General features: G+C 42.0%; 1 protein-coding gene across 1 annotated transcript in view; it reads right to left on the bottom strand.

Moving 5' to 3' along the window:
* Positions 1-19,025, bottom strand: part of GRK1 (G protein-coupled receptor kinase 1) — a 107,536-nt gene that overhangs the window by 56,544 nt on the left and 31,967 nt on the right. Inside the window, exons 2-3 of the mRNA XM_044285528.1 lie at positions 7,395-7,522; positions 3,515-3,672 (exon numbers count right to left, since the gene is read on the bottom strand). Of these exons, the coding sequence (XP_044141463.1) occupies positions 3,515-3,672; positions 7,395-7,522 (286 nt within the window). The remainder of the gene's footprint in view (positions 1-3,514; positions 3,673-7,394; positions 7,523-19,025) is intronic.

The following is a 19,025-nucleotide window of genomic DNA, read 5'->3' as shown; positions in this document are numbered from 1 at the left end:
TATTTCCTTGTAATAAACCATGTTAATGGCTGTATCAAACAGCACTTGCACCCCAATAACAAGAATAGTTTGCTGGAATTACAGAGCTGTACAATAGCAAGTTGGATCCGCAGACAGTGCAGCAAGGTGTAATAGGATTGTTCCTATTACCCAGGCTGTAAACTCCCCTACTGAACCCTGTCCTGCTTCAATACTGTGTAATAATTCCTCCCTATCCTTTCACTATACTTCTAATGCTCTTTCCCTGAACTTCTATTGAGCAAAATATTAGTTTTCAAGTCTCTCCTAGCACTTTCCCTAGCGCCTACTAACATCTCTCCCTGCACTAAGTACACTGAAAAATGGCTGAATCCAAGATGGCTGAGGTTATTTTTAGGGCTGTGACATCACAGGGCTGGCTGGCTGCTGATTGGCTGCATGCATGGCATTGTGAGCGATCCCTCATTCTCAGAGTTCCATGCTCCATGTCCTAACACATGCCGCAGCCAGTTTAGGAAAAATGTGATTCGTTAACACGAAGCATGAGGAAATTCGGATTCAGTGCGAATCAAATTTTTCCTGAAATTCAGATCGAATTCCACTTCGTCAACTTTGATTCGCTTATCTCTAGTCAAGACCACATATTGTTCCTGCATCTCTCATCTGCAATATTTACTGTGCGTTACCTGGAAATATGCTGAAAGTCACTCAATGACTTTCTCTATTGTTTGCATAAAAGGTGAACCCTAGAATCACAGTGCTTGCCTTACAAGAATTCTCTGGGAATAAATATGTAACTGAATCAACATCTGGTAATTATACCCAGCATGGGGTCAGAGGTCATTATACCCAGCATGGGGTCAAAGGTGTTGATACCATTATCCTAATTATCCTAATGGCCTCCTTCACACCTTGTTTGTACCAATCGACCTCCTTATCAAAAACACGTACTTGACTGTCTTCAAAGGTGTGACCTGTTTCTTTTAGATGTAAGTACACTGCTGAATCTTGACCAGAGGTTTTAGCTCTTCAATGCTGAGCCATACGCTGATGTAGTTGTTGTTTTGTTTCACCGACATACAGTTCTGAGCATTCCTCATTACACTGGACTGCGTACACAATGTTGTCTATCTTGTGTTTAGGCGTTTAGACCCAACGCCTAAACACAGGATGGACAACATTGTGTACGCAGTCCTCCCTAGGAGTGGCTATCCTGTAAAGATGACTGCAAGAGCACAGCGCAGACTGCTCAATGAGGTGAACAAGAATCCTAGAGTGTCAGATACAGACTTACAAAAGTCTCTGGCATATGCTAACATCCCTGTTAGCCAATCTATGATACGTAAAACACTAAACAAGAATGGATTTCATGAGAGGATACCACAGAGGAAGCCACTGCTGTCCAAAAAAAAACATTGCTGCACGTTTACAATTTGCACAAGAGCACCTGGATGTTCCACAGCAGTACTGGCAAAATATTCTGTGGACAGATGAAACCAAAGTTGAGTTGTTTGGAAGAAACACACAACACTATGTGTGGAGAAAAAGAGGCACAGCACACTAACATCAAAACCTCATCCCAACTGTGAATTATGGTGGTGGGGGCATCATGGTTTGGGGCTGGTTTGCTGCGTCAGGGCCAGGATGGATTGCTATCATCGAAGGAAAAAGGAATTCCCAAGTTTATCAAGACATTTTGCAGGAGAACTTAAGGCCATCTGTCCACCAGCTGAAGCTCAACAGAAGATGGGTGTTGCAACAGGACAAAGACCCAAAGAATAGAAGTAAATCAACAACAGAATGGCTTAAACAGAAGAAAATACACCTTCTGGAGTGGCCCAGTCAGAGTCCTGACCTCAACCAGATTGAGATGCTGTGGCATGACCTCAAGAAAGCGATTCACACCAGACATCTCAAGAATATTGCTGAACTAAAACAGTTCTGTAAAGAGGAATGGTCAAGAATTACTCCTGACCATTGTGCACGTCTGATCCTCAACTACAGGAAACGTTTGGTTGAAGTTATTGCTGCCAAAGGAGGTTTAACCAGTTATTAAATCCAAGGGTTCACATACTTTTTCCACCTGCACTGTGAATGTTTACATGGTGTGTTCAATAAAAACATGGTAACATTTAATTCCTTGTGTGTTATTAGTTTAGGCAGACTGTGATTGTCTATTGTTGAGACTTGTGACCAATTTGTGCAGAAATCCATATAATTCCAAAGGGTTTACATACTTTTTCTTGCAACTGTATATACTAAAAAATTACAACTCTGCTCTTGTTCTAAAACTTTTGTTTTGTCTCACATCAGCCATCTCTGTTTCTGACTGTGGCGAAACCAACCTTGCCACTGGGTTTTGGAGAGGCCTGTTTACCAGCCTCTTGCCTCAGGATTATGGCCCATACTAACTTTTAAACCCCTGAACCTATTCAAGTGAATTTTGGATAGGTTTGTCCCCAAGTTATACTGGTTAAATTGATGTAAGTTATATGTATGGACAATGTAAACTCACAAAGTTGTAACAATTTATAATAAGTGTAACTTGTCAGCTTGGGAGATAGTTGAGTGGATACACAGAGGGGAGGAATATGCTGGGTGTGTTTATATTGTCCCATTGTTCTATTGTCCCATTGTGCCATTGTCCCATTGTGTGTTTAAATGGTTATGTCTGTCCTGTTGTCTCCACATGTGTATTGGCGATTTCCCTTTGTCCTGAGAGATAATTGGATTGCTCCCCGGTTGTCTCCAGGGCAGAGAGGAGGAAACCATGATGCATTGTGGGGATGTGTTGTATCTGTCCTGTGTCGCAGTCTCCCTTCTGGTCCCCAGGGGCGTGAACGATTGGTTGCTGTACTTACATTGTATGTGTTGTAAAATATTGATTGGTTGTATTTCAAAACCCTGTGGGCAGTACTATGTTGGTGGTTTGTGAATAAAAGAGGCTGTACGTGCAAGTACAGTCAGTTCCTGTTTTAACCCTCAAAGTGAAGTGTCGTCTCACTCTTTGGGGAGGATTTATGGTATGCTGTTCCAGTTTGACTGCTAGGAGCGTAAACCTATTCGTATGGTTTCCTATTCCACTGTCTACAGCATTCATATGCAGGAGAGGATTTATATGCTTCTTCGGTTTGGTGATTGTGGGGTCTGCCAGAGTGCTTGGAAACCTCAGGAACACGCTAGGAGCATCCATCAACGGAGGTACTCAGTCGGGGTGCCAGGTGATCCGTTACACTGACCCTTTTTTCTTCACTTGTAGCTGGGACCAGGAGGCCCATACATTTCATTTTCAGCCAGTATTTATAGAAATCGATAGTCCTCGCAATCTTTTTCATTAGTAGTTTATCAACAGTATTTTTGTCGGTCTTTTTGTCATAAATGTTAGTTTATTTTTTTTATTCCAGAATTTGAGTAAATATATTACACATCATCTTTAGACTGATAGACAATGCATATAAATGTATATTATCAGTTACTATTTTATTTATTTTTTTGCCCTAATCTGCATTGATTGAAAGCTTTGAGCATACTGTACCATCATTGTCCAGTAGCACATTTTCTGGTTTGAGGTCACGATAGATGATCCTGTTTTGGTGTAAATGCTCCATCCCACATATAATCTGTGCAGTGTAAAAACAAGCTCTGGGTTCATCTAGACCAGGATTTTCCTCATCCACATTGTAAATGTGAAACCTAAAGCCATGAGAACAAGATAATAAAGAACGTAACCACTTAGTAATACCAATAACTAAGCATGAAGATAACTACGGACAGATCATAAGCAAAATATGTTAAATATGTTAAAAGACATTGACAAGGTTTGTATTTACGAGACAACCTCTTTAACAAGAAGGACCTGACAGCCTTCCTGAGACATGTACTAACACACTCTTACACTATCTAATCCGTACTGACAGTTTAAAGGGTTTTACCAAGATTTTAAGATAGGTCATCAGTAATCTGATTGTTTGGGGTCTGACTCCCAGGACCAGTGCTGATCACTGTAGTGATGAGCAGAAAGGGCAATATTCGAATTTGCAATATTTCACGAATATTTGGGTGAATACTCGTCATATATTCGCAAATTCGAGAATTTGAGATTATTTTCTTGATTGTGAAAATCTGCAATGTAATATGCGCGTATTGCGCGCGCAATACAGGCGTGGGTCACTGTTGCTACATTTTCCAAGCTGCTGCCTGAGACTGGAGAAAATGGTTGGCACGGCAGAACATTACAATAGCTTTATATGCAGATAGAGTGCTCCAATATATTCCCGATTGCGCAAATCGTCAATTAATGATGCGCATATTTTTGCGCAATACGGGCAACTTCACATTTTAGCAGGTCTGACTACATATTACTGATTGGTGCACTAAGTATTGTTGTGAACTTGTGACATCACAGCACTATGTCTGTAGCATGTATATATGGACAGCAGAACCTATCACACTACCTAACACCCTGCACTAGAACATCAGCTACACTATATCAGGATATAACCTACACTGTCTCCCACTAACTATCTGTATTATATATAAGCTAACTAACTAACTATCTAATATAATTAAACAGTAAAGCACAGAGCACAGCAATGACACTGCTGTCTCTCTCAAAACTCCATAAAACTAAAGAAAATTGCTGCTGGGGTGTGGCGCTTATTATTAGGCTTAGTGGCCAGTGTGAAAATTACATGGTTTTAGAATTTTTTTTAAATATATATAGTGACATGGAAAATGTAAAAACAACAACCAAATATGCTTTACAAATATGTGTAGCATAAAACTTAATTTAAACAATAGGTCATTCTCTGTTGACCCATTTGCTTTACAACACCGTTGGCGCACATCCTAATAACAAAGGAAATAATTTAGTTCAGTTACCTGACCTCATCTAGTTCCTGTGGCATGATACAAAGTTGTATGTACCCACAAAATGATACTAGTGAAAATAACAGCTTGTCCCACACAAAAAAAGTCCTCACATTGCTCCAAACAAAAAAAGTCATGGCTCTCAGAATATGATGCCTCAAACATAAATGTATTTATTGTAGAAAAGTAGTACACATAAAAAACTCTAAAAATATGGTATCGAGATTATCATACTGACCAGAATAATCAATGATTATATGTAAACTAAAAAGATACCATTGAAATATACAACTAGCTCCATAAAAAAAACAAGCCCTTATATGGCTATATGGATGGAAAAATAAAAAAGTTATGACTCTTGGAAGATGGGGCTGAAAAAATAAAAAAAATCACCACACATAGGTGGTTACATCTTAATGCACTTTCTATGTTGCATATAACTTTGCTGTTTAGTTATCACTTTTTTGCTTAGTTGTAGTGAATTTACCCCCATTGTCTTCTGGTCATTGGTTACTTGCATGAAAATAACATGACCCTTCAATGGAAGATAATTTGGAATACCAGTCAAAAAGTCAAAATTGTCTTTGTCTAATGATGTACACTAATATTAGAGGAAAGTTGGCTGAACCCACCAATTTTGGCAGGACTAGTCCACTATCTAATAATGTGTATGAAGGAGTGTTAGTAGCAGATGTTGGGGGAAAGAAGGATCAACATGCATATTTGCATACTGAGGGTTTTGATCTGGGGTCTTTATAATGGACTGTGCTAGGGTCTGTATAAGGTTAGTTCACACCTCCGCACTGATCCGGCAGGCTATTCTGGCAGAGAACAGCCTGCCTAAGTTCACGGTGTACTGCCATTCACTTCTGGACTCTATTGACTATAATGGGCTCCGGGGAGGATGTGGCAAGATTCCACCAGGAGTTCCGGGTTTCGGACAGATCAACACTGCTGCATGCAACAGTTTTTGCCCAGCCGAAAGCCAGCATTTCACTGAATCAAATTATAGTCACTGGCATCTGGCGGTGAAGGAAGGCATCTGGCTAATCTAGATCCTGTGAACACCAGCAGTCTGTGCCAGCAGAGTTAAAAGGAGGTGCAAACCTACCCTAAGAAGTCGGAGTCTACATCTTAATTTATGGTGTCTACAGTAGTGTGTGATCTTTATTCCTTTTGGGGTGTGCTGAAGGAGGTCCTATGTACAATTTGTGATTCAAACACAATATAGTTGATAATGTTCCCCCATTTTTAGACCTAGTTACTAGTCAGATTCATTTACCAAGCTGCTAGTTAAATGGGCTACATTATAATAAGCTATGTGGATGCATAGTGATTTTTCAAACCACCAGTGTATAACTGGAGACTTCCAAGAAGTTTTGACATTTTGGTTTGCATGACTGATTTTCATAAGACAGTAGTTTTATTGTTTATGATTTGTCTTTTAGAGCATAAAGAGTAGGCAATAGTCCTCATGATGACTCAGAAATAAAATACTCTTAATGATTGTTGCTATGTGTAAACAGGTCTTTAATGATCAATGGAGGCCCAACCACCAGGACTCCTAATTACACCTAGTCCAAAGGGGTTGTAGACCTTGTAAATCACAGTGGTTCCTTTGGAACTATGGGGTTGTGTTGCAGTCCTCCCAACATCTGTATGTGGGTAGAACTGTACAAAGAAATTGCTATGTGTGTTTTTTCTCGGAATTGTTGGGGGTCTCACCATCAATCACTAGTTCTTAGTTATAAGGAATAAAAAACCCTTTAGTTAAACTGTAGCATTTGACTGGCAGATTATCGCTAGTGAACGTGTGTACAAGGTGATGCCGATTACCAGATGAACTAAAGAAACAACCGGTCATCGGGTAATAGGATCTTTCATTCGGACACCTAAATCATTGTTTGCCGGCAGCAGATTATGCTGTCTAATCACACTCTGCTGCCGGCAAACAATGATTATGTATAGGGACGACCGATGGCATTAGTAATCGCTCCTCCCCATACTGTGGAGTAGATTGCTGCATGTAAATGCAGCGGTCTCCTCCACTGACAAGCGGTCTACTGCCAAGAAGGATCGCTTCTCTCATGACATCTGCTCCTTTGAGCAGTGTAAAGGGCCTTTAAAAACTACAACAATACAGTCAATTGTTGGTTTTATTACAGAATATTCCTAAAGCTCTAGTGACCCGGAGCGTTGCCTTCAAATTTTCCATGGATTAAATGATTTACAAAGTAGAATATGTCATCTCTGAATGGCAAAATGTGTGTTTAGACCTTTGACAGTATTCTCTGTATACAGCGTCAGAAGATTTTAGATGTCAGGGAGCAGAATGCACAATATGTTGTGATGTCTGTGGGCTTTTTATTGTTTTTGTCATTTGGCATTGAGTAAAGAAGTATAACACTATTATTGATTGCTGTGTAAATCTTCTGGTTTCGGTGCTGTAGGCTAGGTTTCCAGCATAACATGTATATCTTAGACCCATATTAATTTTACAAACAGTATAAATAACAGTATATTTGTACATTATTGTTACAACTTACCTTAGGTCACCTCCATTCATTAATGTCATAACTAAGCAGACGTCATTCTTTGTTTGAAATGCATATGCCAGGGAAACAATAAATCTACTATGCACCTTAGCTAGAATCCTTTTTTCCACCATGGCACCCTGTAAATACAAAAAAAAAAATTTTTAAAATTTTGTCCCATTGATTTCAGAGTGAAATAATTAAAGGAATCCTCCATGAACTGACACACTGTGTTATGCCAAGGTTATCATGCACCACCCATCAGGTCCTTCATTAGAGGCTATGTACACCATTAGATCATTTTTCTAACAGTTTTTTTATTTTGTATTGTTTTGGCATGTACTCCAATATATAACAGTCTGCAGAATGCTATCCACAACCAAATCCATCAGGTTGGATATATTATTGCTAAAAACCTATAACAAAAATGAGTTTAGCAAAAACTACATGCTTCTAAAGAAAAAAAAGTTATCTAAATGTGTCCATAGCCATTAAAGGGGTTGTCTCACTTCAGCAAATGGCATTTATCATGTAGAGAAAGTTAATACAAGGCACTTACTAATATATTGTGATTGCCCATATTGCTTCCTTTGCTGGCTTGATTCATTTTTCCATCAAATTATTCACTGCTCATTTCAAGGGGTTATGGCCAGCAGAGGTGGCCGTGCTTTTCTTACTATAGGAAAAATGTGCTGGCCTCTCTGGTGACCAGGACCGTGGGAGTGTGCATAGGCATGCATAGCAGCCCCCATCCAGGCCACCTTGTATCTGCGCTGCAGTAGTGACCGTAACCCCTGCATATGAGCAGTGTATAATATGATGGAAAAATGAATCCAGCCAGCAAAGGAGGCAATATAAACAATACATTAAGTAAGTGCCTTGTATTAACTTTGTCAACATGATAAATGCCATTTGCTGATGTGAGACAACCCCTTGTCACGGTCTCGGTGTGGTTCACTGTGACACGGGTTCCATGTTGCTCACTTTTGTGCTCTAGCGTACTGGCTGCGGTTAATGCCGTGTATGCTGGTTGCCAGGGGCGATGTGTAGTTTTGGTAGCCTGTGTGTGCACTGCTCCTTGTATGCTTGTCCCTTTCCCTGTCTGGTTCTTGTGGGGTACAGGTCTTCATCTGGGTGTGGTTTCTAGGTGCTATTTAATCCTTCTGCTGTTAGCCAGGGAGTCAGTTGTTCTCCAGCCTTGTTGGGTGCTGGAGCTATGCACCTTAGCTGGGTTTCCTTCTGCCCAGTCTTTGTGGCCACCTAGTAAGACCTTTCCTGGTTTTATGTCCGGTTTAGGTTCTCTGTTCCGGTTTACTGTTTGGTCTGTGACTGCCATGAGTCATCTTGCATGGAGTCCAGACATTGTGCCATGTCTAGGTTGTTGTTCCGTGTCTGGTTTGTTACTGCCATGTATCATCCTGCATGGAGTCTAGACATTCCCCTGTCTATGCCCTCGCTGGGAGGGGTCCTGGGTTATCCGGAGGGAGGACATCGAGTCTGTGAGCAGCTCTGCCTGAGACCGCCATGTATCTGTTCCGCATGGGGGTCCAGGCAGTTACTGGTGTGCTGGTTCCAGTGTGTGTTGTCGGTACTGTGTCCTGTGCGGTGTTCGGGTTCCAGTACATGTGCCTGGGTTCCAGTCTTTGTGTGGACTGCTGGTGCTTGCTTGCCTGCTTGCAGGGAAGTGGCCAAGTGCACCGGGACCATCCCTACCATCTGGGGGTTTGTGAAGAACAGGGCTCACTGGGTTTCTGCTCTCTGGGTTGGACCCCAAGTAAAACCGGTGCACTTTGTCCAGTGGTATTTCTTGCCACTGGTTCCTTACCTGCTGATCCAGTTTCCTACTCACTGTTATTTTTCTGTGTATACTAGCTTTGGTGTATTCTTTGTTGTGAGATGTTCTACGGGTGGGTTGTACCCACATTAGAACATGACACCCCTTTAAGGGGTAGTCCAAGTAAAATAAAAACTCGGGCAGCCCCTTCAAATGGTCTAAAATAACACAAATGGTCTAAAATAACAAATTTTTCTAAAATAACAAAAAATTATCTAAAATAGCAATTGAATCAATACTTTCAGAAAATAGTAGTGGGTTGTAGTGGTTCAATCCTTAGTAGTTACAGGGTGGTGCTGCAAGCTCATATAGAGGGAATCACCCCACCCTCTGTTAAAAAGTGAATGTAACAATAGAAAAATGGTGAAACAAGTGATGTACCTGTATTGAGAAGCCTCCGATAAAACTGTATGGCCATACAGAGAAAGGAAACATTTTTACAGTAAAGGAACAACTACTTTTATCGTCGAAAAGCTGTACCGAAGGAAATTGTTGAACAGAGTGTCAAGTCCCGCGATCTTTGGAACTCCCGCGAAATTTGAACCAGCTTGCTGGAAGGAGCGATCAAATAAGCCGGCAGACATTTAAAGCTCTACTCAAGCAACAGGGAGACAGCAGACACCAGACGGTAAGCCAAATACCGATTTAAAGTTTACCTCGACTTTAAAAGGAGATGCCATAAGAGACTTTTTATTCCAACATTATCAGGATTCCTGTGGACATTTTATGAATACATTACGTTCCATGGGGAAATACACCTACAATATTTAAAGTGACACTCCTTTTCCCAATCTGGGATAGCGTCACAGAGGAATTACCTCCCCCTTCACAATAACAGCATATATAAGACCTGGACAATACTTGAGGTTTTTGGTGTGTGATTTATATCAGCGAATTTATCGACTATAGATTAGTATCAAATATTTTATTATCATATATTTTATCATTCAATACAATATCGACTATACTATTATATCTACTATAGTTTATGTGATTGTAGTTTTTGTATGTCACTGCTATAATACACAGTTTTTATTAATTTTATTACTTGAATTTTATGGGGATTTAATAATAAATAATTTCTGCATATGTTAATTTGGTTGCCAAGTGTATAAGTGCTCGCTCATTTTTCTATTGTTGAATCAATACTTATCTCTTTTCTACCCTGTTAATTCCTGCGCTGCGCTCCAAGCTGGTCCTCGCCACTGCTGTTTGCTTTCCTGGTGGCTGCAGTAATCATCCGTGCACATAGGTTACTGTGCAGCCAATCACTGGCATAACAGTGATATCTGGTATGCTGCATGCTGACATCAGTGATTGGCTACATGGTGACCTGTGTGCACAGATTCTCACTGATACAGCCAGAAAGGTGATTAGCTGCAGAGAGGACCCAAGTGCATCACTGGAAGCAGCATGCAGGGAAGAAAAGGTGTAAGTATGGCTTCTTTTGTTATTTTCACATTTTCAGGGGTTGTATCTCCAAAATCCTTGCTGTTCATCAGTCCACGGTAAGACAAATTGTCTATAAATAGACAAAGTTCAGCACTGCTGCTACTCTCCCTAGGAGTGGCCGTCCTGTAAAGATGACTGCAAGAGCACAGTGCAGACTGCTCAATGAGGTGAAGAAGAATCCTAGAGTGTCAGCTAAAGACTTGCAAAAGTCTCTGGCATATGCCATTTTTCCTTTGATGATGGCAATCCGTCCAGGCCCTAACGCAGCAAAGCAGCCCCAGACCATGATGCCCCCAAACCATATGGTGGTGGGGGCATCATGGTCTGGGGCTGCTTTGCTGCGTTAGGGCCTGGACGGATTGCCATCATCAAAGGAAAAATGAATTCCCAAGTTTCTCAAGACATTTTGCAGGAGAACTTAAGGCCATCTGTCAACCAGCTGAAGCTCAACAGAAGATGGATGTTGCAACAGGACAACGACCCAAAGCATAGTAGTAAATCAACAACAGAATGGCTTAAACAGAAGAAAATACGCCTTCTGGAGTGGCCCAGCTTCTGGAGTCCTGACCTCAACCAGATTGAGATGCTGTGGCATGACCTCAAAAAAAGCGATTCACACCAGACATCCCAAGAATATTGCTGAACTGAAACTGTTCTGTAAAGAGGAATGGTCAAGAATTACTCCTGACCGTTGTGCACGTCTGATCTGCAACTACAGGAAACGTTTATTTGAAGTTATTGCTGCCAAAAGGAGGTTCAACCAGTTATTAAATCCAAGGGTTCACATACTTTTTCACCTGCACTGTGAATATTTACATGGTGTGTTCAATAAAAACCAATATGACCAATATGTGCAGAAATCCATATCATTCCAAAGGGTTCACATACTTTTTCTTGCAACTGTATTCATAGGTTGAATTTGAGGATACTGCCAGATATTAAATAATCATATATACAAATTAAATATCGCTTATTACATGATTTTATTGGCAGATATTGACATCATCTACATTATTTGGATGCCATCTTTGATGAAGTAACACTATTCGGTTATACTGTAAGTCAGGAGTAAACACATTCCAGGTGTAAGCATTCATGAGATAACATTGCAGAGTTCTTGAATTCTTACAATATGACAGTTGAAGAGTATTGTTGGGGACGCGAATATTCGAATCGCCCGATCACTGCAGGGGTCTGGCAGTCCCCGATAGCCGGGCCCCTGCTGTATCCGCCGGATTAACCTCTTCTATGCCGCGGTCCGCACTAACCGCGACATAGAAGTGGTTTGCGGCAGGTGAAGCAGCGTATCGAGTCCACGCGCTGCTGTGGCGGGGACCCAATGCGATGCCATGCGCTGCTGTGGCGGGGACCCAATGCGATGCCATGCAGAGGCTGCCTTCTATGGGTGCCGAGGAGATCCAGCCTCAGGCTGGGTCTCCTAGGCAACCTGTTTGTGTACCACTCACTGTAGTACACATGTAGGGTCTTTTTTTGGAGTTTCTACTCTAGGGGTGCATCAGGTGGTCTTCAAATGTGACATGGCAACTTAAAATGATCCCAGTGAAATCTGCCTTCCAAAAAACATATGGTGTTCCTTTCCTTCTGCGCCCTGTGTGCCCGTACGTGAAATATTTTGACTCAAATTTGCCACTGTATTGAAGTACAATATGTGAGGAGAAAACAATCTCAGAATGGCTTGGATAAGTAAAAGCGTTTTAAAGTTATCACCACATAAAGTGACACGTCAGATTTGCAAAAATCTGCCTGGGATTTAAGGTGAAATGTGGCTAGGTACTGAAGGGGTTAAAGAAAAAAAACGTATCTGTGTAATACAAAGTTTGAAACACTAATTAAAACAGCCTATTTAAAGGGGTTGTGCTACGAAAAATATTTTACAGTTTTCAAACAGCATGTATCTGTATAGCGCCACCTGCTGTTATTTTTCTTATTTCTCTGTCCTGCTTAGTGAGATGGAGTGAGGTAAGGTGGAATTAAACTAACTAATATTGTAAACGTCATATATTTTGCTGAGAGGTCCTCCTATTTGTGTTAGTATGCTCACTGAGAAGGCCGCACATGCTCATATCCATCCTTCAACTGCCTCCTGAGCTGTGATAGGTAGAGCTGAGACACGCCCCCTTAGCTTGATAGGTAGAGCTGAGACATGCCCCCTTAGCTGCAGCAGAAAAGACACTCCCCTTGAGCTATCAGCTTGATATAAATCTAGCAGAGCAATGAATGGGAAGATCTCTGGATCCATGTGAGGTGCAGGGCTGGTTCTAGCTTTGTTAGAAAGAGATTGTCCTGTCTTATATGATGTCTGATTTTCATTTTTTACATTAGTCATGGGATAAACCCTTTAAACTCTTCAGGACACAGGGCGTACAGGTACGCCCTTATGTCCTGGTACTTAAGGACACAGGGCGTACCTGTACGCCCTGTGTATTTCCGATCACCGGCGGGCGGTGATCGGAAGCCAGTGCCTGCTCAAATCATTGAGCAGGCACCTCGGCTAAATGCGCGGGGGGCCGCAAACCACAGGTCAATTCAGACCTGCGGTTTGCGGCTTTTACCTTATGCAGCGGCGGTGATCGGCGGTGCCATTGGGTCCCTGTAGTGCTGTGGGGGGGACCCGATGGCATGGAAGGCAGCGTGATGCCTTCCTGAGGCATCTGCGCTGCCTTCCGGTGATGAGCCTGTGAGATCCAGTCCCCTGGATCTCACAGGCCGGAAGCTATATGAGCAATACTCACTGTATTACTCATACAGCCAATGCATTCCAATACAGAAGTATTGGAATGCATTGTAAAGGATCAGACCCCCAAAAGTTCAGGTCCCAAAGTGGGACAAAAAATAAAGTGGAAAAAAAAAGTTGAAAAAATAAAGTTTTCCCCCCAAAAAATTTAAAGTTTCAAGTAAAAATAAACAAAAACGCAAAAACGTAATTTTTCCCAAATAAAGTAAAAAGAAATTGGTAAAAAATAGGGAAAAAAAAATAGACCTATTAGGTATCGTCACGTGCGTATCGACCGGCTATATAAACATATCACATGCAATGAGAGAAAAGAACGCAACCGGCACTGCTACATGTGCCTATGCAGTCACTGGAGCACATAAAACACTTGGATCCCGAACCTTCATGGTGGGGCTCTGTCAGTGATATAGTAGTTATGATGATAGTTAAACAATTTATACACTGTAAGACCCAATATGTTGTGTATGCGATTTTGTGCCCATGCGGGAGATTTTACATTGGAAAGACACACAGGTGCCTATATGTACGTTTTAGGGAACACAAAAAATCTATTATTACCAGAAATGGAGCAACTAGATTAATTGAGCATATACATAATGAACATGCGGGGAACAGTGACATTTTGAAATGTGCGGGTATTGAAGTGGTCCACACCCCCATGAGAGGGGGGGGACAGAAAACGCATTCTCCTGCAGAGAGAAGCTGCACGGATAATCAAAACACAAGCCATGGGCCCTCTAGGGTTAAATTACAAAAAGTACTTAGCTGTTTTCATTTGATTGGTTTTAGCACACATGTTTTCTATACCTCTTAAATTGTTTTTTTAATCAATAATTTTTTTTATTGAGTGGTATATCGTGAATAAGACAGCTTACAAATTATGCATATTGAGCATAAATAATATTACATACAAAATAAAGAATAACAGAAGGTACCCAAATGTGTATACAAGAATACACAGAGTATGCAGCATGTGCAACCACTAGGTCTATCACATCTTACATATTATAGCAAGAAAATACGCCTCAAGCGCAGATGTACATTACACATATACCTCAAATCTAGAGCAGGTAGTGCGGGAGTGGGACCGCATATGGTTACTCTGGCTATCCAGCACATGTGTTGTGTATTGCTATTCTAGTTTTCATAGAGGAGGCAAAGATGAACTCGCACTGCATATGATAATTAACCAAACCAACGACTTCGCTAGTTGATGGGGACTGTAAACCTTTCCATTGACGAGCAATTACTTTTTTAGCTGCTGAGAGAATATGAGCTACTATGCTCCTGCTATCATTAGGTATGTCTCCTAGACCAATGCCAAGAATCGCCAACTCCGGAGTCAGTATCCTCGTGAGCCCTGTAACCTCTTCCATTATTTTTGACACTGACACCCAGAAATGAGTTAGGGCAGTGCAGCTCCACCACATATGATACGGCGCGCCGACCTGCCCGCACCCTCTCCAACACAATGGTGAGTAATCCGGATTGGTATGAGCTAATCTGTTTGGGGTGAGGTACCATCCTCAGTTGGATTTTTCTATTCTGCTCAGCATGATTTATGCATTTCGAGGATTTTATGGACCAAAATAAAGCGTCAGTCTATTCATCCAGCGTAAATTCTTTCCCCATTTCAGTCTCCAACCTATACATGAAGGGTTTCTTAACTTCCCCTTCTGATGACTGTATAAGAGAATACCAATAAGAGAGGCTGGAATGAGGATGGGCCCCCGCACTGAGAATCTTGCTAAGTAGATCTCGCTCATTTACTGTTATATCTAAATTGAGTGATGAAAGAAAGTGACGGATCTGAAGATATTGGTAAGATACAGAGTTAGGTAAGTTAAAGCTAGAGTGCAAGGATTCAAAGGAACATAAGACAGACTGCTCAAACAGGCTCCCCAAAGTATCTATCCCACAGTTTAGCCAACTTGTAAGTTGAAGCGTGGGGATGTGGTACTCAATGACTGATGTAGGAAACTGTTTCATCCCTATAGAGAAGGGTTTTTATCTTTGAATGCATGGGCCCAGGCAAATATAGAAGCTTGCATCGTATCTAATGGCAAGGGGAAAACAAAAGGTTTCAGTAGATACGCTGCCAGCAGCAACTTCAAAGATCTCCTTTTGACATAAAACTCCTCAATTGTTAACCATTTATGTGGCGAAGATGGAGACCACCATTCCATTGACTGGTCCAGTAAGTTAGCCATATAATAACTGTAGAGGTCAGGGACCCCCAATCACCCCCTTCCTGAGAGCTGGAAATAACACCCTCTTACTGATCCTGGGATGAGAGCCTCCCCATATGAACCCCATCATGTCATCCTGCAACTGTTTAATATAGGCCCTAGGGAATTTCAACGGGATACATCTGAACATGTACAAGATCTTTGGGAGCACCAGCATCTTTACTACGTTAATTTTAGCTATCCATGAAAGTAACCCTTTGCCATATTTGGAGTAGTCTTTTTGCAGTTCAGACTTAAACAGCTTATGATTAAGCGAAATCATGCTTGGTAACGAGCTGGATAGCTCCACTCCCAAATATCTTATTGATTCAGATGCCCAGTTGAAAGGATATCCGACACTAAGAACCTGATGCATGCTAGCAGGTACATTAATTGAGAGTACATTGGTTTTACTAACATTCAGCTTATAATATGATACGGATGAATACTGATCCAAAATTTCCAATGCAGCTGCTAAGGAAATTAACGGGTTAGCAAGCGTCAGAATGACATCATCAGCATACAATCAAATGCAGTGTGAATACTTCCCCACTGCAATCCCTGACATCCGCGCACAGCTACGCATTTTCTCAGCTATAGGTTCCATCACTAGCGCGAATATCAGCGGTGACAGTGGGCACCCCTGCCTAGTCCCATTGGTAATTGAGAAAGGAGCAGACAAAAAACCTGAAGCCAGAACGTTCGTGCTTGGCGCCGTGTATAGCCCCAATATAGCTTGCAGGAAATGGCCCTCAAACCCAAATTTCCTAAGAGTCTGGTCCAGGAACCCCCAGTGCACTCTGTCGAACGCTTTTTCAGCGTCTAAGGATACAAAGATCGAGGGGGCCCTGGACCAGCCTGCAAATTAGATCAGGTCTATCATTTTCCTAGTACCATCCCTGCATTGTCTGCCTGGCACAAAGCCAACCTGGTCCTGATTAATCAAGGCTGGTAATACAGTGCTGAGACGAGTGGCGAGTAACTTAGCAAACAGCTTGAGATCAGCATTCAGTAGGGAGATTGGTCTGAAGTTTTCAGGGGCGTCCGGAGATTTCCCTGGCTTAGGCAGGGTGACTACAGTGGCTTTAAGCATTTCTGGGGGGATATTCCCCGATAGCAGAAATGAGTTATATAGTTTAGTTAAATAGGGGAGTAGTGTTGAGTGAAACGTTTTATAATATTCCACTGGAAAACCGTCAGGTCCAGGGGCCTTGTTAGACGGAGTGGCATTAATGGTTTTTAAGATCTCTTCTGGGGAGAATCGCCTATTGAGACCGCATAGTTCTTCTGCGGCGATTCTGGGTAGCTTAAGGGAGTCTAGATACGCAGAAATTTTCTCTGTGGATGGTTGTACGGTGTTACTGTCCGCTCGTAAATTATATAGGGAGGAATAATACGACGCGAGGGCATCAGTTATTTCTTGTGGGTGGGTAAATACTTCATCTTTGTATTTTAAGCTAGTTATTCTAGCCGCGGCCTTATTGTTTTTCAATCTGCGTGCCAAAAGCGCCCCTGCTCTATCCCCTGCATGATAAAAGTTGGACTGCAACCGTTTCATCCCTAGTTCTTGTCGGTAGAGTAGGATAGATCTCAGTGCAGATCTACACTCCTGAAGAGCTGCTAACGTAATGTGCTTATTATTCATTTTATGACATTGTTCCGCATTCTGCAAGCGAGTAAGGGCATCCTGTATTGCCTGATATCAGCTTCTATTCACTCTCGCCGCTAGCTGCAGCAGGACCCCTCTCATAAATGCCTTGTGCATGAGCCAAAGAGTATTGACAATGATGTCAGGGAGATCATTAAATGCCAGAAATTCCTGCATAGTGTCTGTAATCCTTTTGACCCTATCTGGACATTTTTAGCAAATAGGTGTTCATTCTCCACTGTGGTCTGGGTAGGGCAGGAACCCCGTCATCTATAACAATGCTAACTGGAGCGTGGTCTGACCAGGTTGCTCCCCCAATGTCGGACCGTACGACCCTATGCAGGAGGCTTTTAGAGACTAGAATGTAATCAATGCGAGATTGAGATAGGTGTGCAGTAGACATAAACGTAAAGTCACGCTCATTACTATGCTGGTAGCGCCAAATATCATGAAACGCAGACTCATACAGCGTAGATTGAAGCGCTGCGCGACGACACCCTTGTGCAGACTTAAAATCCAGTGTTGCATTCACCGGGATGTTGAAATCTCCTCCCATTATGACCTCCCCTTTCGCCAATTTCTCCACTTTGTTGAACAGCCTCCTGCAGAAGGCCACCTGTCCGACATTAGGGGCATAAACAGACACCAAAGTGAACTGTTTACTATCCAACGTACACAGTAAAATGACATATCTCCCCGCCGAGTCAGTTGCACATTTCTTAAAGGAAAAGGTGATTGCAGACTTTACCCCAATAAGAACCGCTGCATTCCTTTTTTTCCTAGTATGTGAGTGAAATAAGACTGGAAAATTTTTATGTGTACACCTGAATGCATCTTTGACCAACAAATGCGTTTCCTGCAATAATATGACATCACATTTAGCTTTAGAGGCTTCTGACCAAAGTTGCGTACGTCTGAATGGAGAGTTCAGACAATGCACATTAAGGGATAATACTTTCAGCCACATTTCTCATGTACAGAATGACTTTGTGTCGCATAATTCCTCAATGTCACATGGGAACCCCCCGAAGCTAACACATACTCAGTTCTAGCTACATACATGATATGCAGTGGTACCAACAAAAAAGTAAAACAAAACAAATGAAAAGGAAAAATAAACGTTAACTGTAGTGTGATCATTAAGGCCTAACTGGCCCGACCAGATAGATGTAGGTCTAGGGACCAATAGAACAAGTCCAGTAGGGGCAAAAACAAAGAAACAAACTTAGCTCCTTACTACGGACTAACATTGGACAATGTGATCAGTCAATCGACTACCCCTTGTCGGAAGAAACTCACAAATCAAGCAACGTCCCAATCTGGAGGAATCCTGTCTGGACGTGAGGTGGGCTCCTTTGCTTTGTGATTATCTTCACTCATGATACCCCATTCGCTCAGGCGCTTTACCGCCCCTTGCGGTGAGTTGAAGATCTGCAAGCCGCCATTATAAGTGACCAGTAACTTCACTGGGAACCCCCAGCGATACTTTATTTGATGCTGCCATAGAGTAGCTGTTATCGGGGCAAACTCCCTTCTTTTTGCGAGGGTAGCTGCCGAGAGGTCTGCATAGACCGCGATACCTTTAAAGTCCTCAGTCGGAGTCGCATTTTGCCTCAGGACTCTCAGGAACGCATCTTTGACGGTGTAGAAGTGGATCCTGGCAATAGTATCACGTGGCAGAGATGGATCGAGACCCTTAGGCTTAGGCACTCTGTGGATACGGTCT

This window comes from Bufo gargarizans, chromosome 3, assembly GCF_014858855.1.
Source record: "Bufo gargarizans isolate SCDJY-AF-19 chromosome 3, ASM1485885v1, whole genome shotgun sequence".
Lineage (NCBI taxonomy): Eukaryota > Metazoa > Chordata > Amphibia > Anura > Bufonidae > Bufo > Bufo gargarizans.
This window is presented reverse-complemented; position numbering and strand designations above follow the sequence as displayed.